This window comes from Carcharodon carcharias, chromosome 8 (assembly GCF_017639515.1).
Source record: "Carcharodon carcharias isolate sCarCar2 chromosome 8, sCarCar2.pri, whole genome shotgun sequence".
NCBI lineage: Eukaryota > Metazoa > Chordata > Chondrichthyes > Lamniformes > Lamnidae > Carcharodon > Carcharodon carcharias.
Window position 1 is genome coordinate 165164012 of NC_054474.1, and position 27457 is coordinate 165191468.

The window sequence follows — 27457 nt, forward strand, 5'->3', positions numbered from 1 at the left end:
TGAAGAGCGACCATGACAGATGGTACCAGTTTAGCAACCTCCCTTCTTGCATTTTGGAGGGAGAAAAAAGGTCTTAAACAAAATGAGTATAGGTATCAAACATTCAACTTATCACACTATAATCTAAACGGAAACCAAACGGTTGGGGTTCTATAACAGCAAAAGATTTATTTACAAAAACAGAAACTTTCCATTTATTACTCTTCAAACAATACAAAAGCTGTTTACAAGCAACAAAATGGAAATACAGAAAAAAGGATTATCAAAACAATAATTAAGCAGCACTGAAATATTAATTGATCACCGACACAGCTAATAGGATAAGAGAAAAACATATACTTTTGAATAAATATTGATTGCATTCATGCTAGAAAATACATCCATAATGGCTAGTTATCAACTGTCAGAGCATCAGCTTTACATAGCTTCATTATTTCACTCACTCATGGATTATGGCCTGCTAAAGAAAATCTCCAGAGTTTTAATAAGTGAACTGCAAGTCAATGTCCTCCCTAGATAGTGACAATCTAGCAGCCATTTTGTGGTTCTTGATGATATAGACAGAGCCTAGAAAATTAACAGCTCTGCTTGCAAACTGAAACCTGCCCTGATGATGTCAAATCATTTCCCTTATATATAGTCTTGTTACTCTTGTCAAAAAACTCTGTTCTAACTTCTGCAATTTCTGCATTGAAGAATAAACAAAAGCTTCTTGAGATATACTGCTTGATAAAACAGTGGAATACATTTTTGGTTGCTTATGACACAATGGTCCTAAACAGATTACACATAGTAAATATCAAAAGTAAAAAAAATGCACTATATGGTTTGAAAATAGCTTATTTAAAACTGTGTCTCTATTGTGAAGAAGTGTTTATTGCACTAATATCAAGTCTGAGTCACGGTGTTTAAGAAACAGTGTTAGGTAGATGTCCAAGACAGGCTTTGTTAAAAATCTTTTTTATATATTATATACACACAAGCACCTTTTAAATGCTTACCGGCAGCTAATTTAATTACCTTCCTGCCCATCAATCTAGATTTGTGTGCTGCACTATTCTATACAATCAATACCTGTGTCTCTGAACTCAGATCCTGAAATTTACCTAAGTGATGCAGGGGAGTGTGAAATATGCTTCCACTTTTCTCCAATTTCACTAACAGTATTACACCCAAATTTATTTAGCACAAAACTGGCTACCACGGAACATTTCAAATGTTGTCTTATCACTGTTTCCTTTGAGCGAGAAAGAGGTGGTGGTCGGGAATTCATCATTGCTTTGCAATGAGGCTGTTTTAAAATGCCTGTCCTGTAACTTCTGAGTTCAGCAAGCAATTCTGTCTGAATTCAAGCAAAGTGCAATAGGGTGCCCATTTGGCATTGTAGCTCAGAGTCTGAGAAATTCAAAATGGCAGATCAGGCTAGGCTCATGAAATTTCAGCCATGCACAAAATATACTAGTCAGAAAACAAACTTTAATGGGTCAGATTTGTGCTTTATCTTGGTTAATACAGTTGCTTTTGTTTTAGAAATTGTCATGATAATTGCTAGCTTCTTCAGAAAAAAAATTCCAAGGGATAATCTAAGAGACAAAATGACATCATCAGTTTAGCTCTTGATTTATCCATCCAAACAGTGTTAAATCATTCTGTTCTATTAAATTATAATGGATTAGCTTGATTTTAGAACAAATAGATTAAAACTCTATAGGTTTCCTTAAAGATTACATGCATTCCAGAAAACATCAACTTCAATCATTCCATCAATACTTTGGAGTTGACTAGAATTCCAGATTGATTATATTACAGGGTTCATATAAAGAATTTATATAAACAAAAAATTTGAAACAGTACGCATCCAAATATTATTTATATATAAAATTGTTAATGCTGGTTCAATAAATAATTCTAACCTGATCTAACAGCACCATTGAGGGCAAAGACCCTAAGAAAGGTAGGTGAGGCCATACACAACCATGTCCCTTTTGAAGTTTATATCCTCTTCAAAGTCTAATAACCTGAAAATCTGCATGATAAGTATCTACTGATCCAGGATTGGTGGTAATCACAATGACCACAAAAGAGTACATACATTTCCAATATATGACTGCCATTTGAATACCAAAAAGGGATTGGACGATAGCCAGGCAACAATTAAATTGTTAAGTCTAGTAGTACTGCTAGTTTTTTTTTTAAACTAGTACATCACAGCATGTATATTATGGTCTTTGAAAGTGGACACGATTCTTAGATATTCACCTGGCTCGTACAAAGAAAAGTAAAATGGATTACATAGAACATTATACACCAACAATAACTTTCCTATTTCAAGGCAGAGAAAACCTACGGTCCCCCCATTCATTTCTAACTTTTGTGTCTGCAAATACAGGCAATTATTTGCTTGCTAAAACCTGTAGCACCTGAATTCATTACTTTCAGTATTCTTGTGGATTAAAAAAGGATGCAGAGAATGCATACTTAACTGACAGCATTATAATAAATGGTTAGTTGAACTTCTGGATCTCACAGGAATTTTTTTAAAAAACAGCATAGACCCAAGTACAGACGGACCCAAAAATCTGGAATGAACATGGGACCGGTAGATTTTTCTAGCACTTACTGAGCATATGACGCAACGTCATGCTCCAACTCCTCCTTGTGAAATCTCACAATGAACACTAAAGCTGGCAGAAAGATCTTTCATGTTGGAAGTAACTTTCTCAAAGAAAAAAACTTTTATAAAAGACTGCTCCAATTAGTACCAACTCTGTTAAATAAGGTACAGTTAAGCTGTATTATATTTTCCTCTAAAAACATACATCAGGAACTTCAAGGTATTCATTTCATAGACAGCTTTGGGAATATATGCAATTATATCCTTAATCAAATAGTCCTAAATTACAGTTCATTAGTTTAGCAAACTGTGTACAGTAAATGTATCCAAAACTCATTTTTCAGAGGGGCTAGGTGGAAGGGGGTTTTGCAAGTTGAGGAGAGAAGGGTCATCTTTTCCTAAAATAGATGTACCACTATGATTTTATGTGAAGTGCAATTGTTATAAAGTAGATGCAAGTCGTGTTACTTATTTTAAATACTGGTTTGATTTATTTTTGCCCCAAAACTTCTCAACTGAGTAACGTGGCACTGAATTTAACATAAAAGCTTGGAAACTTCAGAATAACTGGCAGTCAACTTTCTCAAAGAGTCACATGCTGGTTTGAATTCCAAGTGTTTCGAATCCACTGCACTCTTCAATGACCAAAGGTCAAAGACTTTTAAAATTAATCTTTGTACAATAGGCATTTTCTGCAGACACAATCATATATAAGTGCTAGACTGAGACCACTACTAGCACAAGATACAGTATGGCAATTTAAAATATTAATTTCATAATTTAATAAACTTCATGTGTCATATGCTCCCATCAGTAAAACTTTAAATGAGGCTAGCCTTTTAAAGAGAAAACATGAAGGGAAAAGGGGCAGACAGACTTTGGTTGAAATTGGAAGTTTTTAAACACAATTAAAAGTTGCTTGAATTGTTTTAAAACAATCTTTTTTTACAATACATCACTTACCAGTCTTCTGGTATTGTGAATTATAATTTGTATAGATAAAACAATGGTTAATGTAGATGCTACTCTTGTATCTACCTAGTATTTTCAATACTGGATTGATTTCTCCCCCCCACAAATTTCTCAACTGACAAATGTGGTACAGTATTGAATTTAGTATAAAAACCTGAAGTGTACCTACTGACAGATGAAATGTTGCTCTGCAAAGTAAACATATAGTTCATTCAATCTGATTTTTTTCAATATAAATCCTAATCTCTAAATTTGAAGATTAAAGAAGCATTCATTCTTAGTCAAGTTATTAAGAGCAAAAACTAACACAACAACCCTATCAGTTAGGGTAAATTACCATATTTTCAGAAGATACTTTTTAATAGAAGACACAAAAGAGGCAAACCTGCACCTTCACCAGGCCTACCAAGAGAGAAAATAATTGCTGTCCGTTTGATAAATGCCATTTCCCTGAAGATGCTCGGGTGCATGACAAGGTCTGATCAGAGCTGGGAGAATGCTAAAAGTCCATTCCTAATGTACATTGAAGATTGCACTCATTTGACATGGATAAGTTTGAATATGAAAGGAGGTCTGTAGGGTTTTCTTAACATTAGTCAGAAAATGTGTATGTAGGTCTCTTGTACGAGTGAGTGAAGTATTTTTTTAAATGGATATAGTTTATTTAATTATCATTGAAACTAATAAATACAGCCTTTAAGAATTCAATTTATTCCACACAGCAGTATGAAAATAACACTGATGAAAGAGAAATTGGGTAAAAGATGTACAAATTAATAGCGCAGGTTGAAATGAGACAATTGCATATTAAAGTCTTGCCTGGCATCCATGTTACCACACCCTCATGTACAGGTAGAAGTCTGACCAGAGAAAAAGCTTTGGGATATTTTATGGAAGAACGTCACACATGGACTGAACAGTAGAGGGTGCTCATAATATGTCAAGACACTCCAGAGGCTGGGATCGTCGGTCAATTAACAATTTACCAAGCTGCTGGTTAAAAATAAATATCAAACTCATCATAATTAGCATAAACAGAACTTTCAAACCTGATCTCTGCCAGGCTTCCATGCTGCCCCATTGATGAGTTCAATTCAAACTTCATATCACTGCATCATTAGGGCAGGCAAAATAAAATGTCTTTAACCTTCATTGATGAGACTACTCATAAAATAAATCACTAGCCTGGAATAGCATTTCACACTGCTGTGCGAAGGATGAATGGATGTTTAGGCTTGCCACATTGACTTTTAATTATTATGGTGGTGCATTATTGTACTATCTCACACATTACTTCCTGCTACCATAACTAATGATCCTGATCCTTCTCCTGAACATGGTCATTTATTTTTATAGTATACACTGTACCTTTAATCAGGCCAATAATATCTTTTCTGAAGTATTCAAAATTACCAACTTTCAGGGAAAATCGATACAAGAAAAAAATAGAACTTGACTGGGGAAAAATAGTTTCATAACCAGAAACATTATATAAATGGTGAATACTGTGCTACAAAAAAACCCAAAATACTAATATTGTAGCATTATTTCTAGCTTCGTGTGCTTCTGGCTTTGTTATGCCTAAGCTACTCATTCAGAAATATGAGACAATGGAAGAACATCCTGCACTGCAGTCTCCATGTTGGTTTCTTCTGAGGGAGAAGGCTCATCACCCTCTTTTTGTTCTATATGTGTGTCTGTTCGGTCAGGTGACTCAACTCGACCTTTAATCTCGGCGGCGCCAGGATGGTTTTTCCTCAAATGTTGGTTCAAAGTGCCTTGGAAAGGGAAACATTTACCGCAAATTTCACAGCGGTATGGCTTGTCATCTGTGTGTCCGCGAATGTGATATTCAAGTTGGTCTTTCCGTGTATATTTTTTCCCACAAAAGCGACAGACAAAAGGAGTTATTCCCATGTGGAGCCGCATGTGTCGGTCAAGGCTTCCTTTCTGGTTGAAGGATTTTCCACAGTAGATGCAGATTAACCTTTGATTGTATGGAAACCAGTGTTCCCTTGCATCATGGTCATGGGGATTACTTTCAAAACCTTGCCTGTTTGGCCCATTGTCGCCATCAGAGGACTGACTAATCACATTTTGCCCTTCATTCTGTATCTGTATGTTTCGTTTCAGTCGACCTCGACCTCTAAAATTACTAAGCATTGATCTAGAGGGACTTGAATTTGTGAGGCAACCATAGGTAGTTGATAAGCCAGCTGACTGCGATGCTGGTTGAGATAGTGAGAAAGCCTGTTGTAATACTGGTCCATACGAGCTGACATTCACAGCCACCATTCTGTCCACATGATCTCCATCAACCATTTCTGTGTGATAACCATCATCACCCACTGATGAACTATCAGAACAACTTGGCCGATCGGATTTTTCCATTTTGACTTTGACCTCTGTAATTTGAGCACCGATTGGATTGCTCTCCCTCACTATTAATTCTGCTTGCTCATGATCACCTTCAATTTGGATTTCGTGCTCAGAAATGCTACCACTGCTTCCAGGGTCAGAGTGCCTCTCCTCCATAGTCCGATTCTGAAAACTTCGGTTTGGTGTGACCTCCATACGTGTTTCGTTAGCAATTGTTGTCTGCCGTACTTGGCCATAATATGGTGGAGAGATTTCAACTGGATTTAAGAAGCGGCTATTGCTCTCCCTAACCCCATTGCGATTTCCCTGATTATCTTCAGTACTGACAACTACAGAGTCAATACTCACAATACTGAATTTTGAGTGAATGCTCTCCAAGATCTGAGTACATTTGTCAATTATGCACTGCATCTGCAGAAAGCTTGCAGCAGTAAGAAAGCTAACAACATCTTTCAAGTGCAACGACAGTCTTCCAGTGTAACAAAATGAAAGTAACTGTTCAAATACATCTGGATTTTTAATAACTGATATTGATAAACCACTCATGGTGCTCAGTGCTGAATGATCACGGAAATACGGGGAGCTGGCAGCAAGGACAGCCTTGTGAGCTCTGAATGGCTGACCCTGAATGTGAACTATAATGTCACATAACTTTCCTTGTAAGCGTAGCTCATTGAGTTGGCTCAGAACACAGTTGCTGTACTCAGGCACATCAAACTGGATATAACCACCGTTATCCATTTCTTCTATGGTCAATCTTGAGAACCTGTGAGGGTCACAAAATGAAATAAATAAAACCACTGTAATCAATCCTGACAGGAAAGAATTTTGCAGACATTTATCTTGCACTGATTGGAGATTAGTTATATATACACACAGAGCATATGATTTTACTGTACAAAATAATCAAAAATTCATAAGATACACAACTGCATGTGATTCATGAAAACTAACCACTCAGCTCCATTAAGTACCACACAATTAGAACTTGTTTATACTACAGAAAAGACAATGTATCTGGGAATGCATTGTATTACAAGAAATATTGCATAGGATGAAGGAGCCGAACAGTGAGAATGGAGCTTGAAAAAAAAAATTAAATAGAAGTGAAAAACCATGGTTACTGGAGATCTGAACTAAAAACAAAGTGCTGGAAAAAAAATCAATCGGTCTGGCAGCATTTGTAGAGAGAGAAATAAAGTTAATGTTTCAAGCCCAATATTACTCCTTTGGAACTTGAAAAATCACAAGTTGTGCAGGTCCCCATATACAAAACTGTACAATATGCTTCAAAGCAACTAACAAATGCCAATGTAGATTCTGCACCAAATAAGGAAGAAAGCTGAACTAAAATATTAATTTTTCAAATAATTTAGATCCATCTTTCATTCCTAACATATAAGTAAAACTACTTCTTATTTACTCATTGGTGATAATATAGACTGGTTAAAAACAAAGTGAAGCTAATCTTTGCAAATGAACAACGGCCACTTTCATTAAAGTCAATTTTGTTTTGCCCACAACCCCAAAACAAAAATTTTGGATATTTAAGTGAGGCATTCTGAATATTTACAAAGCTGCAAAATCATTTCTGTGCTATATATAGCATGGTAGAAATTAGATTTGCCACTGTCACACAAGTCATTTGACACTTTTTCCAGTAGAGGTGTTAAGAAAGTGAAATATGCAAATTTTGGCTATATTAGCATCAGGAATGGCTTAGATTTTTGTTCTACAACATTATTTCACAATACTGCAAATATCAGATTCTTGCGCTTTTAAAGGTGTTGAGACAAACTTCCATTCTGAAAAAATAATGCTAAGACAATTTTTTTTTTTGCACAAGGTAGTTGGAAAAGTGAGCCGTCCTTCACATAGCTTGTGGCTATTATGCCTGTGCGGTCCAAGCAAAAACACATCAGAAATCAAATGATTAATTCAACTAAACATTCGTATGGCATCACAAAACTCTGCCACAGCAAAGAATCACAAGATACAAAATGAACATGTTTTCTATTAACACTCCTGAAGCAGCAGGCTTAAAATCTAACAGGAGGTACCAGGGCCTTAGGTAGATCGTGGCTGCTAAGGCAGCACCATTTTAAGCCTGTGTACTGATCAACTACAGCAGAATATTTTACATTGTTACTCATTCAAATAAAAATATTCGCTTGGGTTTACTGTCCAGGGTGAAAAATACAAAGATTACATTGTAAGGTGTAAACTAACCAGAATATATCTAGACAGGGGGAAAAAATGTTGCACTTCAGCAGTTAGGGCCCTAGTGAAATAGCACCAGGCAATCTCAAATCAATTTGTAACTGCCTGGCAGGCAGCTTTTCCAAATTAAGTACAGTAATTTCAGATTTGACCATACATGTTCCCAGGGCAAATCTGTAATATCTAGAAAATGTTCCCTTTTTGAAAAGCTTTTACTCATTGCACAGTGCTTCAAGTCTGAAGTTACTCTCAGAACAGTATTAATCTGAGGGACTTTTTGAAAAAATGCCTTTGGCAAAATCAAGTGGAGAATTTGGCAGTCGCCAAAAGGTCAAACAGATGGTTGATAAAGAGAAAAATAGGCCAGATGGCCCTTTGTGCCTGCACTGCCATTCAACACAATCGTGGCTGATCTTCAACCTCAACTTCACTTTCCCCACTAGCCCCTTAATCCCCCTAGCATCCAGAAATCTATCAATCTCCGATTTGAATATACTCTTCTCCAGTGTCTTCACATAGCCCAAGTCTCATTCTTGGTGCCAACTCAGTAAATCTCTTCCACATAAGAACATAAGAAATAGGGGCAGCAGCAGATCATACAATCCCTCAAATCTGCTCCACCATCCAATACAATCATGGCTGATCTTCTGCCTCAACTCCATTTTTTCCACCTGCTTCTCATAAGTCCAGGTTCCCTGAAGGAGTAAAAGTCTATTTATCTCAGCTTTAAATATATTCAATGAAGCATCCCGTTTCAAAGATTCACATCCCTCTGACTGAAGAAATTTCTCATCTCAGTGAATGATCAGCCCCTTAATCTGAAACTATATTCCCATGCTCTAGATTCCACAACCAGGGGAAACACCCTCAGTGTCTACCCTGTCAAGCCCCTTCAGAATCCTGTATGTTTCAATGAGATGGTGACTCATTCTTCTAAACACCTGTGAGTGTAGGCCCAATTTACTCAGCCTCTCATCATAGGAAACCCTCTCATCTTAGGAACCAACCTACTGAACATTTGCTATACCACCTCCAAGGCAAACATCAAATATGGGGGTCAAAACTGCACACACACTATTCCAGGTGTGGCCTCACCAAAGACCTGTACGTTGTAACAAGACTTCCTTATTCTTACTCTTACACTTCAAAGAAGGCCAATATGCTATGTGCCTTCCTTGTTTGCTGTACCTCATGCTAATTTGAGTACCTTGTGCAAGCCAAGTTCCTCCAAACATCAACATTTACAAGTTTCATGCCTTTTAAAAATAATCTGCTTTTCTATTCTTGCTACCAAATTGAATAACTTCACACTTTCTCACATTATACTCCATCTGTCACCGTGTTGCCCACTCACTTAATCTGGCTATATCCATTTGAAGCCTGTGTTCTACCTTACATTCCCAATTAGCTTTGTATCATCAGCAACTTGAGATACATTAGCACTTAGATGCAATATCAAATAGAGACGGGGGAAGGGGTCCAGACTAAGGTGATACAATCATACTGTAACTGTAAATTTGAAACAACCTTTCCTATAGTTAATACTCTCCCAGACAAGTTGTAGCCCAATAGAGATAGTTAAGATTGTTTAACCTTCTTTAGAGGTAAAGCGTCATCTGGCCGGCATTAGGCAAATAAATTTAAAGAGGCCTGTGTTTCCTAATACTAGATTACAGTGCATAGCTATAAGTGTTGATACAAGACATATGAAGGAAGGTACAATACTTCCACCACCAGTCATGTCAGTCAGAGGAAATGTTTTCAACTGCAATTTAAGAATAGGTATGATATTGTGTCCCCGTTGTTTTATTGAAGCGAGAAACAAAATAGATTTAATTACATTGATCAACTTATCTTGAAATTAAACAAATATTGTACTTCAAGTCATTTTTAAAAAAAGTTTCCCTATGCATCGTTTTTTATCTTCCATTTTAAAATGGCAGGCAGTTAATAATTGGCCAGAAGCTATCTTGCCATTTGATCTGTCCTCCTGAGTAAGCAATTCCTTTCCCCTCACCATCCCAGCAGATTGGTTCAGATTACAATTCAGTAAAGGGGAAACTAAACAGAAGTGAAAGCCACATGCTGCACATTCATAGCACAGCACCACCAGACATGCATCGCTAAGCAAACTTATTAACTCCGTTCTTTCTCCATAGCTCAGTGGGCCTTAACCATACTCATTAGCCACACAGGTCAGAAAGACCTCACCTTTGTTCCAGATTAGCTTATCTCAGCTGGGGCAATTAAAAATAATGAATAATATCTGGAATTGAAAGCTAGTCACAGTAATTGAGACCATGAAACTATCATTAATTGTCGTAGAAATGCACCTGGTTCACTAATGTCTTTCAGGGAAGGAAATCTGCCATCCTTATCTGGTCCATCCTACATGTGACTCCAGACCCACAGTAATGTGGTTGACTCTCAACTGTCTTCTGAAATGGCTTAACACCACTCAGTTCAAGGGCAATTAGGGATGGGCAATAAACGCTGGCCTTGTCAATGACACCTATCAGTGGTCCCTACTGGAAAATATGCACATGGAACTTGGGTGAAGACACAAACTGGTTCAACCTGTGACAAGGCCCACTGTCCAATAGCCTATCAATTTTTATTCATCCAGCCTCGCTGAGAAAGAATGACCATTCAGATGAAGTACCAAAAGCAATTGCATATGGGAACAATTAGTCAACACCTTGCAAGAAGGAAAAAGAAAAGTGGGGGGGAAATGAACTCTATTTCTATAACTAAAGTTAAAAAGTAACCAGTTTGCATTTAAATGCTCTGAGAATTATTTGGTTTATATTTAACTCACAGCCAGCTATACAATATCTGCACTGCTGGAAAGAAGTAGAAATTGTCTAACATACAAGCGCCTGGGAAGTGCTATGGTAAGTCTCAGAACACCTTGACGTAGTAGAGGGAATAACAGTTAGCTGCACCTTACAAGGGCTATTGATGCCTCCACTGTTTAATAGCACGTCAGTGCTCACTCATGGAACTGTACACAGAACATTAAGGGTAAAGGAGAAATATTAAAATTGTGTTGAAATAAAATTAATTTTACATAAAGGTCAACATTTAAAACATTTGGATCAAAGTCACTGCAGCTGTTAATTTACCTATTGTTACACTTATCATATGGAAAGCTTGTTCGGGACCTAAAGGCATTGCTTGCCCATCCATACAACTCATTGCCCAAGTATATTTGTTTTTTTTTTTAAATGGTTCAATGGCATTCTTAATTGTTGTAAATTGATAATCATCTTGACAAGAGGCACAAGAAGTACTGCACTTGCTGTTGTCATGAAACAATGGTTCCCAGGAAGTAAAAGATCTATAGGAATGTAAAATTTATTTTCTAAATTATTCAGAATTCAGCTACAGCTTGAAACAAAACAAGATACAGCATGATTAGCATACAAATTTAGGTCCATGTTTTAAGATAGATGGCTTTTGTCATGTTTTGTTAAAAAGACAAGTTCCAATGCTAATTTTTCACCAATTCAATAATTTTCATTAAGTCTGTTTTCTCTTGAGGCATTCAGTTGCATATTTAAGTAATAAAAATTAAATAGATTCATGCCATTTATTATAATAAAATAAATATTTTTCACTGGTGATATTCAAAATCAGATGTAACAACACAAGACAAAGGTATTCAGCCCATTCTGCTCAAACCAGCTCCCAAAGATCTGCACACAATCCAATTCTGCTGCCCTTTCCCCATACTCTCATATTTTTCTTTTCAAATATTTAACCTCTTCTCTTTTGAAATATATTGCACTTTCTGCTTCTACCACTGTTTCCATTTCCTTGCAATCCTTTGTGCAGAAGGTTTACTCCTACCTCTCCTTTGGTAATGATTTTGAACACAAAAACAAGATGGCATTCAAGCATCACATGAGCAACTTAGTTACTAATTCACTGACCGGTGGAAATAGCTTTCCCCTATTTACTTTATCAAAACTATACACAATTTTGAACACTTATCAAATCTCCTCAATCTTTGCCTAATGAAAAAAGCTGTAGTTTTTCTAGCATTTTGTCATAACTGAAGACTGAAGTACCCTCTCCGTGGGCTTGACATCCTTCTGAAAGTAGGGCACCTAAAACTGGACGATATTCTAACTGTGGTACAAACAATTACATGGAGATTTCACATTGGCCTCTTTGCTTTTGCATTCCTCTGCCCCATTTATATGTTATGCTTTTTTAAAAAGCTTCAACTTGTTCTATATTGAAAATTTTGAGTTTCTGAACCCCATTTATCTGGAATAAATTTCACCTCACATTCAAGTATCTTACATTTTGCTCCACTTTTATTTTCTGAAAAGTATCAATGTACAGATAATTTAATGAGAGTAATAACCTCTACAGTGAACTGGGAGGTGGGGGAAAACATAGCTTAAATCCCTCCAGTGCATTAACCACTACTCTGCTTTCTCCTTCAACTAACTCCCTCTTATCCTTGCTGCTAGACTATCTTTAAAAGCATGCACCTGATATTTTTTAAACAAACAAGCCTTATCTTATCAAATGTCTTTTGAAACATCCGCTTCATTTCCTTTATTGATGTACTTTGCTATTTCCTCAAACAGCTCTATTAAACTGGTCAAACATGGCTTCCCTTTGTCAAATTTATGGCAGTCACCCTTAATTAACCCACGTTTCTAGGTCAGTATTAATTTTATCTCATACTTTGGCCTGAGAAGCTTACCAAGTACTAATTGTAGACTGAGTGCCCTGTAGTTAGCTGATTTCTCTCTCTTTTTGAACTGAGGTGTTACATGGGCAACCTTCCAGGCCTTTGGCACAACTTTCATTTTTAAGGATGCTTGAAGGATGGTGGTCAAAGCCTCTGCTTAATTTCCCTTATCATCCTAAGCACTTATGCCACTGGAGCAAGGTGCTTTTTTGAGTTCTGCTCTATTTTTTCATTTTTACTTCCTTACCTGTAGCTCTCCTCACGCACCCTCTCATTCTATTAACACACGCGCATGCAAAAACCAAAGTACTCAATTAGCACTGTCCACCATAGCTGTGCTCTTTCCTTCATTCCTCCAATAAGCTCCACTACTCTGACAAAAATAATAAACTTTGGCATTGCCCACAGTCAATTATGAAAATGCACTCTTAACTTAAAGGAGGGGAAGTGAAAGAAACATAAGAAACCAACTCCAAAGAGCCACCTGGTGATCAGAGCCTGCAACTGTACTGTGACAAGTGACATAGCAAAACTGAATGGGAAAGTCAGATGATGTTAAATGTGGGCACAAAATACATCTTGACAATGGGAGTCCACAAATTGTGGACAGGTATCATGTGTTCTATGCAAAACTTGTAATGCCATGTAGACATTTTTCTATTTTCCATCCTCTGTGTAATTTTCTTTCTGTTCATAGCCTTAGAATGTCATGGGTGCTTTTTTCAAAATCTCATTTCAATATGAATTGAAATTATGAGCTGAAACAGGCTTCATAGGACTTTTTAAAAGGCAAGTGGACATGGAAATCGAGAATTAACTTGCAGAGTTAAGGGGGAAAAGTTGGGTTGAGACACCAGTGCTTTCAGTGCATGCCAGGCTTCCTTCTGTACTGCAAGGTTCAAGATTCTGCAGTTTTGTGCACTCATTGATACTTTCTGAAATTGATTAATTCAACTACAGCCAAAATTCAGAAAGTAATGAAATGGCAAAATTATGGCACATATTTTACAAGTTTTGTGGCTGCTTTTTGACAAGTAAATGTGATTCTTACCACTCGCACTCCACCCCTTCCCCCACACTCCCAAACCTTAGCATGAAAATGTGATGGGTTACAAAAAGTGCCACACTGTATGCCTGGATGCAAATCTACATTAAATTAGTATTCTTACAACTTGACTGTATAGCCTTAAGACTACAGATTAGATCAGAGACTACAACAACGCATGCTTGACATTCCACGCAACCATGCAGCACTCTTCACTTGATGTACAATGCCACTATTGTAGTCATTTTTACATATTGGCTGCAAGCAAATGCTGTGTTTCAATTCTTAAAAAGATCCTTTATCAGTGCAAAAACAAAACACCGAGGATGTTGTAAATCTGAAACAAAACCACAAAAAGCCGCAAAGACCCAGTAAGTCAGGCAGCATCTGTGCAGAGAGAAACAGAGTTAATGTTTTATGTCAATGACCTGGAAAAAGATATGTAACAGGAGAAAGAACAGAAACAAGGGAAGGGGGGAGCTGAGACAAGAAAAAAAGGGAAGGCCTGTGATAGGCTGGAAGACAGGAGAGATTAAATGTCAAAGAGGACGTTGCTGCAAGATAAAGAAAGATCCCATTACCACCCCCACAAGAAGGGGTTTAGAGGTATAAATGGAAATAGATTCATTTCTAGCTGCTGTCTAAAAAGAATCGTGAACCGTGGTTATAATCTGAAGGCTATGAAGTACCTAACAAAGATAAGGTGCTGTTCTTTGAACTTCATTGGAACAGTGGAGGCGGCCAAGGTCAGGTGTGAGAACAGAGTGGAGAATTAAAATGGCATGAAAAATGGAAACTCAAGGTCTCACTTCCAGAATGAAAGGGGGTGGTACATAAAGCAATCACCCAACTGGTGTTTGGGCTCCTCTGTATAGAAAAGGTCATGTCATGAGCAGAGAATACAGTATACTTAATTGAAAGTAGTACAAGTTAATCCTTGTTTTACCTGAAAGGGATGTTTGCAGCCCTGGACAGTGGGAAGAGAGGAGGTAAAAAGGCTGGTATTATATTGCCTGTGCTTGCATAAGGTGGTGCTGTGGGAAAGGAAGGGGTGCTGGAGGTGATTTTTAAAAATTCATTCATGGGATGTGGACGTCGCTGGCTGGGCCACCATTTATTGCCCATTCCTAAATGCCCTTGAGTGATGAGCTGCCTTCTTGAACTATTGCGGGCCATGTGCTGTAGGTACACCCACAATGCTGTTAGGGAGAGAATTCCAAGGTTTTGATCCTGTAACAGTGAAGGAATGGCGATATATTTCCAAGCCAGGATGGTGAATGGCTTGGAAGGGAACTTTCAGATGGTGGTGTTCCCATGTGCCGCTGCCCTTGTCCTTCTAGATGGCAATGGTTGTGGATTTGGAAGATGCTGATTGAGGAATAGACTGGGGTATCATGGAAGAAATATTACTTTCAGAATGCTGAAAGAGGAAGATATATGTTTGAACATAGGACTTATAGAGGCAGGAGTAGGCCATTCAATAAGATCACGGCTCATCTGTTTGTGGCCTTAAATCCATTTTGCTGTCTGCCCCCATAACCCTTGACTACCTTGTCTATCAAAAATTTGTCTCATTCCACCTTGAATACATTTGACAATGCAGCCTCCACTGCTTTCTGGGGAAGAGAACTCCATATACTAACGACCCTTTGAGAGAAAAAAAATTCTCCTTATTTCCATCTTAAATGGCAGACCTCTTATACTTAAACTGTGCCCCCTGGTTCTAGTCTTTACCACAAGTGGAAACATCCTCCAGTGTCTACCCCATCAAATTCCCTCAGGATCTTATATGTTTGAAAAGACCACCTTCCATTCTTCTAAACTCCAATGGGTATAGGCCCAACCTGTTTGGTGCTGGCAGCACATTAGAGGTGTTGGAAACAGCAAAAGATGATCTGTTTGGCGAGGAGGCTGATGCAGTGGAAGGTGAGGGCAGGGGGAACCCAATTGTGGTTCCGGGAGTTAGGGTAATGGGTGAGAGAAAAAGTGCAGAAATGAGATGGACATGGTCAACCATAATTGAGGAGGGTCCTTGGTTGAGGAAAAAGGAAGACATATCGGAAGCTGATATGGAAGGTGGCATTGTTAGAATAGATGTGACAGAGAAAGAAAAAAAAGTTCTTATAGGAAAGGGGTGTGAAGATGGATAGTCCAGGTAGTGAGCTTATAATAGATCTTGGTTGATAGTAGGTGGGGAAGTTGAGGAACAAAGAGTTGGGGATGGAGCACATGAAAGCAAAGGAAAGGTGGAAACTGTAGTCGAAGTTGATGACATTTTCCCATTTAGGACGAAAGCTGGAAACGACACCAATACAGTCATCAATGTACTGCAAAAAGAGGTGAGGACCTAAGTGGGATTGAAACAAATCCCCATATCCCACAAAAAGACAGGCATAATTAAGACTCACATAGGTGCCCACTGCAACACCTTTCATTTGGAGGAATGAATGGAGTCAAAGGAGGCGTTTTTGAAGAAAGAAGTTCAGCCAGATGGAGGAGAGTGGTTGTGGATAGGGAAAGAGTGGGCATCCATTAAAGGGAGCAAAGGCCTTCATCTCTCCCGGTAGGGAAGGGAGCTATAGAGGGGTCAGGCATCCATGGTGAAAGGAAACAGTTAAGAGTCAGGAAGCTGTTAAAGTGGTGAATGGCATTGGAAGAGCTGCAGATGTAGGTGGGAAGAAACTGGGTAAGAGGAGAAAAGATAGTTGGGATATAAAAAAATCAGCTCTGAGAGGCAAGAACAGCTGAAACAATGGGTCACAAGCAGTACTACACTGGTAACATCTTGGGAAGGATTGGTCTGTGGGGGTTTGGGCAGCTATGAGATTAGAGGCCATTGGGGGAACATCACCAGAGATGAGACCAGTGACAGCCTGGGGAATGCTTGAAGTTCAGTGATGGCTCATGGTCCTGGGGAGGTTGGAGGAAGTGTCAGAATGGTGCTGTTCAGCCTTCACAGGGCAGAGGTCAGTTTGCCAAACAACAGCCATACCCTTGTCAGTAAGTTAAATAATAATGCTAGAGTTGGACCTGAGAGAACAGACTGCTGCACGTCATGAAAGTATAATAATTTTCATAATATTATTGTGTTTTATTGTAAAAGTAGGTTAATAGTGGGGTTTGGATTAGTTTCTCTGTGTGGATGTGCTGGTGGTGGTGGGGGGGGGGAATGTAATTAAATCGGAGACAACTGGTCTGGAGGTTTTGAGTTTTCAAAAGAGAAACTAGATTTGAAATGCTAAATACGTAAACATGGCCGAAGTCTTAGAATGTGAGGTGTGAGGAACATTTGCATTTATAGATAAGTTAGATTAGCTTGAATTTCAAAGATATGGTAAGATGTTACACCTAGCCTTAATAAACGAAGCCAAACAGTGTGTTTATTTTTCCTAAAGGTTACCGATAATATGAGTACTATGAAAGATTTATACTATGAGAAACGTAAAGTTGCAAAGACGTATTGAAACAATGGAATTTATATTAAAAAGGGGGAAACATGTGTAAAGGAGATGAGCTTGTGTGTGAGGGAGAAGGCATTCTAAGATCTAACACAAGTGTGAAAAGCCTCCAACTTCTGTACATCAAGTCGCTATCTATAGGAGCCGAAGCTAAGAAAACTCACTTCGAATATCACTGTCCAGGGTATTGTGCGCTTTGCCTAGGTCTGTTAAAATTTATTTGTTTTTACTGTTGCCTTAACAGAGGTGTAACTGGGAGCCAGATTAATTAGGGGATTTACGAGTTATTTTGGTAGTAATTTGTAGACCTATGTATGTGCTTAAAATATTTTCTTATATTAATAAATGTTTAATTTAGTTTTGCAAATAACCTCTACATCTCAGTTGACTTATTACTACTGAATTCTAGGCATGCATCTCTAAATAAAACACAAATTACAAAACAGTTGTGGCAGCTGTTTCAATTTTCCTTTGGTATTTGAACTCGGCATTTACCATGCACTGTGTCATAACACACATTCAGGGGGACGAAGTTAGAATGAGTGAGCGAGTGGAATAGAAAAATTGGGCCAGCAGATATCATGCCAACAGTTTCCAATCAAAAGATTCAGAGAGACTAAAAGGCCATATGAGAGGTCCAGGGGGAATGAGAATTTTGCACAGGGTCTGCTGTACAGTGGGGAGGGGTGAGAAGAGACCTGGCTAAAGAAGTGGACATGGAGACGCAGGCAATGGAAGAAGAGCTCAGCCATGTTGAGCTCAAAATTCACCTGAAGTGGTGGGGGGTGGGTAAAGGAAATCTGAGACCTTTGCTAAGGACTGACGGGGACCACTGAGGTGAAGTCAAAAAGGATAGTGAAAAACTAAGCAAAAGGATGAGATTGTAACAGGAATTTGAGGATTTTATCTGCATCTTTTCCAATGGCATTGTAATACTCGTACAGGAAAATACATGCATCCTCCTATTGCGCTTTAGTGCCTTTTTGTCTGTAAATCTGGGATGTAACTTACGCAGCAGCACAAGTAATGTCTGCAGCACAGCATGAGATGAATGTAATCTTTACAGTCACGTGACACACTGGTATGGCACGTACATTGATTTCTGCAAGCAATGTTCAAAATACATTTCTTGGTTGTCAAAACATATGATGAACTCAAGTTGAACCCTAATGCACATTTCTGTTTATGTAAAGGGAAAACAATATGACATCTACCTATCCAAACTCTACTTAGTGGCCGGGGTGGGTGGGGGGGTGGGGGGGAGAGAAAAACAAAATTGGTTGAAAACATTCAGCAACAAAACAAGCATTTCTGCCAATTGCCACTGCAGCTGCTTCAGAAAACAGTGCAACTCAAATACATCTTCCCCCTCTTCTTCCTAACATTTGCACCTGAAATTATTGATTCCTTGTCATCGACAGCTCATCAACAGCATACCTCAGCTAAATTCTTCATAACACTAACCATTAGAATACTACTTTAAGTCAGGGCAAAATTCTCTCTTCACTTAGTCCCAAATGCTTGCAATTTTAGCAGGGCAATAAACAATTTGAATCTCAACTCTTTCCCCCATCCTATGCAGAACTGCTGACTTCTTTGGTAGCATCCCTGCTGCTGCCACCTCAACTGGGATTGAATCGATCAAGTAATGAACAGGACTGAGGCTGGATTCTTCCTGGTCTACATGCTTAGCTATGCAGGGGTAGTTGAGTGTGATATCTTCTCCATTGCTGCACCTCTACATGGAGTCTGTCTTGGCCAGAATCAACTCCCAATTTTACAAAATACTATGCTTGCAACCTGACTCTATTGCTACCACCCTGAAACAGCTGATAGGTATGCAACAGGCATAACTGGTTTTCCCCAATGTTTGGGAGCACTTGGTCATGCCCCACCGAAATGGAGAAACGTAGGCATCAATGCACATGCCAACACTCAGTGGACAACTGGGGCTGGCTACTCAGGAACTCTTGAAATTTAAACAACCTCAATTAATGTTTTTTTCACTGGGGCCATTGTATAAATTCAACTGGATTTAATTTTTTAATTTTGGTTAACTTTCAACTCAATGAGCATTACAAACAGAAATAAGAGCAGGAAGAGGCCATACAGCCCCTTGAGCCAAGATCATGGCTGATCTGATCTCAGCCTCAACTTCATCTTCCTACCCATTTCCCATAACCTATGAATCCCCTATATTTCAAAAGCAGGTCTATCTCAGCCTTTAACATATGCAATGATATCTTCCACAGCTCTATCGGGCATAGAATTCCAAAGATTCGCGACTCTCAGAAGAAACTTCTCATATATCTTAAATCGGTGGCCCCTTAGTTCTTGATACCACCCATAAGTGTTGATGGAGAGAATCAGGAACTCTATAAAATGAGATGATGAAATGCAGGGCTTAGTACATTTTATCTCCCCAGTGAGCAATGCTATCAGGTGAGCAGGAGAAAGGTTAACAGGAAAATACTCCTACTCCCTGTAGTTCATTAGCTCAATGTGTGGAAGTATGGAAAATATTTCAGTTTCTAGCCCACACAAAAGAACTAAAGAGGAACCCACGCTCCCATAAAAAATATTTTTCACACTGGGTAATATCTCCCACATGGCAAAGCATATTGCAATCTTACCCTGCCTGCAGATCACTACTACACTTTGTTAGTATCATTGCACCTCCCATACAAAAGCATGAAAAGAAAATATTCAAACAAGCTAAGAAGTATCTCTTCCCCTTCGGACAACCTAGGAATCATTACAGCATTCTTATACATCTTTTTGATACCATCATAGATAAAAACAATCCAATCTGATATAGCTTCAGTCTTATCGGCTTGCAGTTTAACGTTCAGCTACTTTTTGTAGCTCAATCTTGGGAAGAACTTAATGCAGATAAAGGGAAGCGTACAGAACAGATGTATTCTTACAAAGCGGAAAACATTTCCTAACCTACTTTAGAATTACATTTCCCTTAAAACATTATAAAGCCATACATAACTAACAGCAAATCAACAGCAGCCATTTAAAACCAAGACCTGGAACATGTGGGGCAAGAGATCATTTCATTACAAATATAACAGCCTAAATCTGATTCCACACATGGCAGATTGCAGGTCTTGGGCTTACATTTAAACATAAGCACTCTAGCCAGTCCAGGGCTCTCCCCAAAATGAAAGAAAATAAAATAGTGCATGAGTCATTCTGATGCACTGGAGAGCCATGGGATGTTGGTGTATCCCCCATACTGTTCATAATACTGATCAACTGTTAACAGGAGGCACCAAGTAGCAGTCTGTCCACTAAGACAAGGAGCATCAATCTGCCTGTTTTCTCCCATGCTTTTTAGCTGGACCACCAAAGGCGCAGGAAGAGTTTACTTACCAACATTCTCTAATGGAAAAATACATTTAATATAACGTGCTACATAAAATGTATGCCCTCTCAATCTGTCCAGTGCCTCAAGCCCTGCACATCTGGTTGGGTTGTAAAAAGTGAAGGTGCATCTACACAAATTTGCTTCCACTACTCATTTTACAAATGAGCAGCAGTGAAATTCACCAATCTTAAATTACAGCATGATAAAAGTATATCTATAGTTAACACTAGTCTTAACTTCATGTTTGCACTCTGAACTGCAACTCTAGCCTTGAGTACATAACCTAGGATCAGTTCAGTACTGAAAGATTGCTGCACTGACTTTAGATGAGAGATGTCAGCCTTCTTAGCTGGACCTAAAAGATCCCATGGCATCATTCAAACAGAGCAAAGGATTTCTGGGTCACCTGGATAATATTTATCCTGCAACTAAAACAGATTGTCTGGTCATTTATCTCGTTCATATTTATCAGAGCTTGCTGTTTCCCAAATGGTTACTGAGTTTCTCTACAAGAGTGACTATACTTCAGAAATACCTTATTAAGCTGTGAAACGCCTTGGGAACATCCTGAACTTGTGAAATGAACTATATAAGTGAAAGCTCTTTATCAGAACAGTTCCTTTAAATCAGTTAAAAATAAAAATTGCCATTAAAATTGAGCACAACACATCATAACAGATCTGAAATAAAACACCGATAGTGTTTCAATTTATGACTTGGGCCTTTTGCGTTATTGACTCTTAGGCCTTTCACACTTCATCACTGCTATAATTAACCTCATCATATTGCTGCAAGGCAAAATTTCATTTATACTGGTTCAACTTTGTTCCAAACACAAGACATCACTGATACTTCAGAAAGATCTTTTGTGATATTTTTATCCCAAATTGTGAATCTTCCTGAAATTCACCACTTCAATGCTTTAGATGCTATATCACATGTTTAATACATTTTTAAGAGAACCTACACCAAATTCAACATTCTTTTCTGCCTTAAATCATGTAGTTTCTTTGAATGGAAAAGCAAAACAAATATATAGCATCACAAAATCAAGGAAAATAATCATAAAGGTTTACAGCTTTAGAGATAGTAAACTGTAACAGATGCTTCAGTGAATTTAGGCAATAATCTAATCTCAGGATTTAGAGGATGAACATAAACTATTTGAGCTGCACTCTTGCCTTTATGATTAGATAATTCAGCAAGAATCCATTTTTCCCTATTTGCATAAGAATGACAAAGTTATGCCAGCATCAAAAATTAACATGGCATTTCAATGGGAAGAATGTACATTTATGTTGTGCTTTTAACATAGGGAAATATCTGAAAATGCTTCACAGCAGTGTCAACAGACAAGAATTGACACAGAATGAAAGAAGAGAATATTATGGAGGGTCACTAAAAGCTTACACAAAGAGGTAGGTTTCAAGGAGAGTGTCAAGGAGAGTGTCAAGGAGGAGATAGAAAAGTGGAGAGGTTCAGGGAACAAATCTCAGATCTTAGGGCCTAAATGGCTGAAGGAATGGCCTGCAACAGGGAGTGAATGGAGTGGGCGATGCGCAAGATGCCAGAATTGGAGGGATATAAGAATTCTCAGGGGCTGCAGGGGGTTACAGAGGCTATTGAGAGATTTGAACACAATTGTGTAATTTTTAAAATTGAAGTTTTGTTGGTGGAACAGGTGGCAATGTAGGTCAGTGAGCACAGGAGTAATAGGTGATCAGGACTTAGTGCGGGTATGGACAGCAGGGCTTTGCATGTGCTGAAGTTTGCAGAGAGTAGGAGATGGGAGAACAACCAGGAGGGCATTGGAATAGTTGAGTGTGGTGGCAGGACTGCCATATCAATGAGGATTTCATCAGCGGATGGGCCAAGGCAGAGACGGAGACAGAAGTTAAAAACGTGGGAGCAGGTTGTGATGTTGAAGATATTTACTCAGCTTAGAATCAAAGAGGATGCTGAGGTTCTAAACAGTCCGATTCAGCCTGAGACAGTGATTGAGAAGGGGAATGCAATCAGAAACTGCAGCTCATCCAGTACAGTGTGTCAGACAAACTGCGCACTAAGAGGAGACGGTGAAGTCAGCCATGTCAAAAACTGCTGGGATCGAGAAGGACAAGGTGGGATAGTGTACCATGGTCACAGTTGCAAATGGCATTATTTGTACCCATGATTGGAGCCATTTCAGTGCTATAGCAGGATCAGAGAAGTTTAAACATACAGTTACACGAAAGAAGGGTCTGGTTTGGGAGGTGACAGTACATTCAAGGACTTGAGAGGCAAGTGGTTTTGGAGCTGGGTGGTAACTTTCAAGACAGAAAAGTCAAGGGTTTTTTTTGAGGATGGAGGCAATAACAAGATTTGAAAGGTAGGAGGGCAGTACCCAAGGGGAGAGAAAAAGACCTGTTTACAGTGTCATCTAACAAAGGGCTAGCTAGGAAGGAAAGTTGGCTGATCCGATTAATGTCAATAGGGTTATGAGAGCAGGAAGTGGGTTTCATGGATAAGTTGATCTGAGAAGATGAGGAGAGAAAGGGGAGAAAGTAGGTTACAGGAAGCTTGGATGAATCAGCACAAGGAAAGGAGGGAAATGGCAGAGGCAACTGAATGAATCGTTTCAATGTTAATCATAAAGAAATCCATCTGCCCTTGCGATTGTTGGAGGTAGAGATGGGAAAAGGATTTAAGCAGTTGATCATGGAGAAAAGAAACCAGTGGTATTATCTTTGTATTTCAGAATGATTGAAGATTGAGCAGTTTTGGCAGAGAAGAGCAAGTTCAATAGAACACACAAGAGTACGCTTAAACACCGTTTCTCTTACTTCAGCTTCTGACACCCCTATACTTGTATCCTTGCTTCTAGGTCATTGCCAAGTGTTTAACTTTCACAGCATTTAACTGATGGCAGAATGGTGAAAATAGATAGCATTTAGTAAAACACAAACCTCAGATGTTTTATATCTATTCTCTCTCGTTCAAGTTAGAAATGCAATTCCCAACCCAAAAGAGCATTTCAGGAACCAGTTCCTAAGTTCTTGCTGATCCTGCTCTTAAACTGGCCATCTGGCAGCCCGCAAGAGCAGCACAACAACTTACTTGCCTGCCGACGTACTATCCCGTTTTTTGAGGAAGCAGCCCCCTCACCCGCCTCTCAGCTTACTTCCATATTCCTTAAATTATGGAAATGTGAAGAGTTGAACTCCATACATGGAGAATCACAAAGATCTAGTACAATGCACTGGAACATCTGTACTATAATTTTATAATATGCAAATACAAATCTGAGTATGCATTCTATAATCTCAGCATCATTTCCTTTCTCCATTCCCCATTTTCCGATTTGCCTGGGTTATGTACCAAATGGATGGACAGACAACCTGCATTTTGATCCCTGTCAACGCTACACTGTAACCTGATGTCAGGAGCTGCCGGAGGCCAGCCAGCATATGGCAACATAGGCAAACATATCCCTACCATGGGGAAGCACTAGCCTCCATACAGCATCTCACCCAACTAAGCAGAGCTAACGTGAGGAATTTAGAGAGAAATTGCGAGTGTATGCCCAGAGGTTGCCACTTCATACAGCAAATCACGGCAACTCCAGCATAACAATGCCAAAGGTGCAATTTTATTACATTTCACCAGAATGCAAAAGCTATGGCTACTTAGAAACAAAGGGCAACAGAATACTGGAATCTACTTACAAGCAGCAGGAAAGGAGAATGCAAGTAAACTGACAAACAAAAAACTTTTAATAAAGATAATTAAAGCACTGAAGCTGGGTGGATTATAATTTCCCTTTTTAAAGTATGTGCAATAAAAGTATACTCACAGGGCTAAATAGCTTTAACATCTGAAGTCAATCAAAATGGTGGCTCAGGCTACAACTTGCAGTATTTATTATGTGTGATCGTAGACATATAGTAAATGAAAAAGATCAAGTTTTCAACCAAATAACCCACAGACGTGCATTTTACCAGGTAAAAGATGGGGAGCTGCTGCATAGTTACCAACGTTGAGCTGATTTCAGAATATTGTATCACCATGTGCACTGTTCAGTTTTACCATTTAGATTAAAATTAAGAATCAAACTGGCATTGTAATCTTAGGATCAAGAAAAGATTATTAAAGGGCACCTTCTGTGCTATATCATTCTATGCTACAGGGAGTGAGTAGAACAGGATTAGATGAGATGCATAACGTGGAGAAAACCACCAATGAAAATTTGATGGGGTAAAGGCCTGTTCTATGTCATAAAATTCTGTAGTGCTGATCAGAATCCTGAAACTGCAATGATGTGAATAGTACAAAAACAATGTCATTAAGGTCACAGGGAAATAGCAGGTGAATATTTTGAAATTAGTTCAGTCCATAATAAAAATTAATAATCAAATGTCTCAAGATGGTGTCAAGTGAAGGGGCTTCAGATGGTAATAATAAAACTCCATTTTGCTTTGAGATGATCATACTTACACATCTGTGCTTCCACAATGAAACAATGCAATCTTCACATTATGAATTTCTTAGCCTAAAAATGCATGCAATGGCAAGGAAGATGTGGGACAGAATCTTAATTTTTCTCGTGCATAACTCAATGGCAACTGCCACTTGAGAATTCCACCTTGATTAGATCTTGTTTTATTAATGTCCTCTCAAAATCTTATTGAAATGTGGGCTTGAAACCAACGTAAAGAAACTCAAAACACGCGTTTTTCCTCCTAACTACAAAAACGTGTATGTATTTACATGATTTTTCCAGCTACAAACTCTGTCCTTCGTTTAAATGAAAATGTCAATGGCCATGCGCTTTAAGTAAACTGGGATTACAAGGTCAATCGTACGGATATAGGGAAAGTGTTAACAAGAGCTAATTTAAACACTCTAGGCACGGGCAGCAGTTAGGACACTGTTGATTTTAGCAGGACCATGTCCACCACGATCAACAATTTGCTCTCTCATTTCACTTTCGCTTTGCACGGAACCTTCTGCAACTTTAGTCATTTTGTTAAACGGAATTACAAACAAGTACGTTGGTAATCGAGCAGGTTTTACGAATGGTGTTTTTTTTTTGGTTTACCAGAGAGCTTGAGAGTTTTCTGAAGGGCATGTCTGGGACCTGGAAAATGCCTCTCGGGTGCTTATTTCTCCCCCCTCACCCCCTTACAGATCACGGGACTGTTTGCTTTTGATAAAAAGAGAGAGAGAGAGAGAGAGAGAGGGGAAAAAATTTGCAGCTGTGATCATAAAGGACAAGGAGCGCGTCACGAACAATCCCTTTTTGTTATTTAACTCTCGCCAATTGTTACGTTGATTGCAATTCAAAAGCTTCAATCATTCCCGCCGCAAGAGGAACTAAGGCCGGGCATTAAAACAAGTGTGTTTAAATAAAAATATATATATATATATATATATATATATATGAACAAACTGCCTTTAACTTGGAATTGGCGGGCGGGGAGCAGAAGTGACATAAGTTTTTTTTGAGGGGGTGAGAAACCCCCCCCCCCCCAAAAAAAAAGAAAGAAAAGGTTGTTAAGTGTGACTGGGATTAAAGGGGGGGGGGGGGTTGTTGGAAAACTGGAGCGTGAACAATGAAGAAGAGGTGAAGCCGGAAACTTGTCTGGTGGTGAAGCCTGTCCCCTGTGAGGTGAGGTGAGGGTGAGAGGGAGTTGAGTCCGAGCGCAAACAACTCGGCAAAGCACTTACTTGGTTCCTAACTTCACACACAACATGGAGGCTGGGCCCTGCTCTGGCTCAAACCCGCTGCTCGCTTTATCGGTTAGCCGCCCGCCGTCGCCTCGCATTTCATACTTACTCCGCCTTCGCCGTGCTGCGGGGTTGGTCGGTCGGTCGGTCGGTCGGGTTTTTATTCTCTCACATTTTTTCCCTCTGTTTCCTTGTCACTTTTCCTTTTTTCCTCTTTCCCCCCCCCCCCCACCACCACCACCACCACCACCAACCCCCTCCTCCCCCGCCTCCTCCCCCCCCCCCCAACCACCACCACCACCCGGTGCCGTCGCTGCCCAGGCCTCACATACAGAAACCGCCCCCCCCCCACCCCCCCCGTCCGACTAACCGTCGCGACCCCGGAACTGAATCCAGCCAAGAGCGTCACCCCGCACTTCCGGCCGGCAAAGGCGGCCGAGCCCCGAAACCCAGCGGAGCCGAAGAGGGGGGCGGGGCGGGGCGGGGCGGGGGGAGGGGAGGGGAGTGTGCGGTGCCCGAGCCGAGTCGAGTCGAGTCGAGTGAGGTACTCCGAGCCCGAGCGGAGCCGAGCCGTGTGAGGTTCTCCGAGCCCGAGCCGAAGCAAGGGAGGGCTCGGAGCCCGAGTGGAGCCGAGTGAGGTTCTCGGAGCCCGAGCCGAACCAGGGAGGGTTCGGAGCCCGAGTGGAGCCGAGCGAGGGCTCGGAGCCCGAGTGGAGCCGAGTGAGGTTCTCGGAGCCCGAGCCGAACCAGGGAGGGCTCGGAGCCCGAGTGGAGCCGAAGGCAGGGATCCCGAGCGGAGTTGAGTTGGGAGCCTGGACCAGACCCCCAAGTTTTTTTTCCCTTAAAAGATCGAGTTAAGCACCACGTTTTGTTTGAAGTAAACAAAGTTTGAGATTCAAGATACCTGCTAAGAGAATAAAGCGACAAGATTTCACCGGCGTTGCACAAACAAAAATAAACTTTATGGTATAAGGTC

The 27457-nt window shown here is 39.6% G+C and overlaps 2 protein-coding genes across 2 annotated transcripts in view; one reads left to right on the forward strand and one right to left on the reverse strand.

The window, feature by feature from the left end:
• Nucleotides 1-148: 148 nt before the first annotated feature.
• On the reverse strand, nucleotides 149-26706 carry zbtb34 (zinc finger and BTB domain containing 34). Its single transcript, XM_041194297.1, has 2 exons — nucleotides 26591-26706; nucleotides 149-6731 (listed from the first exon to the last, which is right to left on the reverse strand). The coding sequence occupies exon 2, from the start codon at nucleotides 6704-6706 to the stop codon at nucleotides 5177-5179; it is 1530 nt and encodes a 509-aa protein (XP_041050231.1). The 5' UTR covers nucleotides 6707-6731; nucleotides 26591-26706; the 3' UTR covers nucleotides 149-5176.
• Nucleotides 26355-27457, forward strand: part of fam183a (family with sequence similarity 183 member A) — a 43712-nt gene continuing 42609 nt past the window's right edge. The window contains exon 1 of the mRNA XM_041194301.1: nucleotides 26355-26422. The gene's annotated coding sequence lies outside the window, so the exon portion shown is untranslated. The remainder of the gene's footprint in view (nucleotides 26423-27457) is intronic.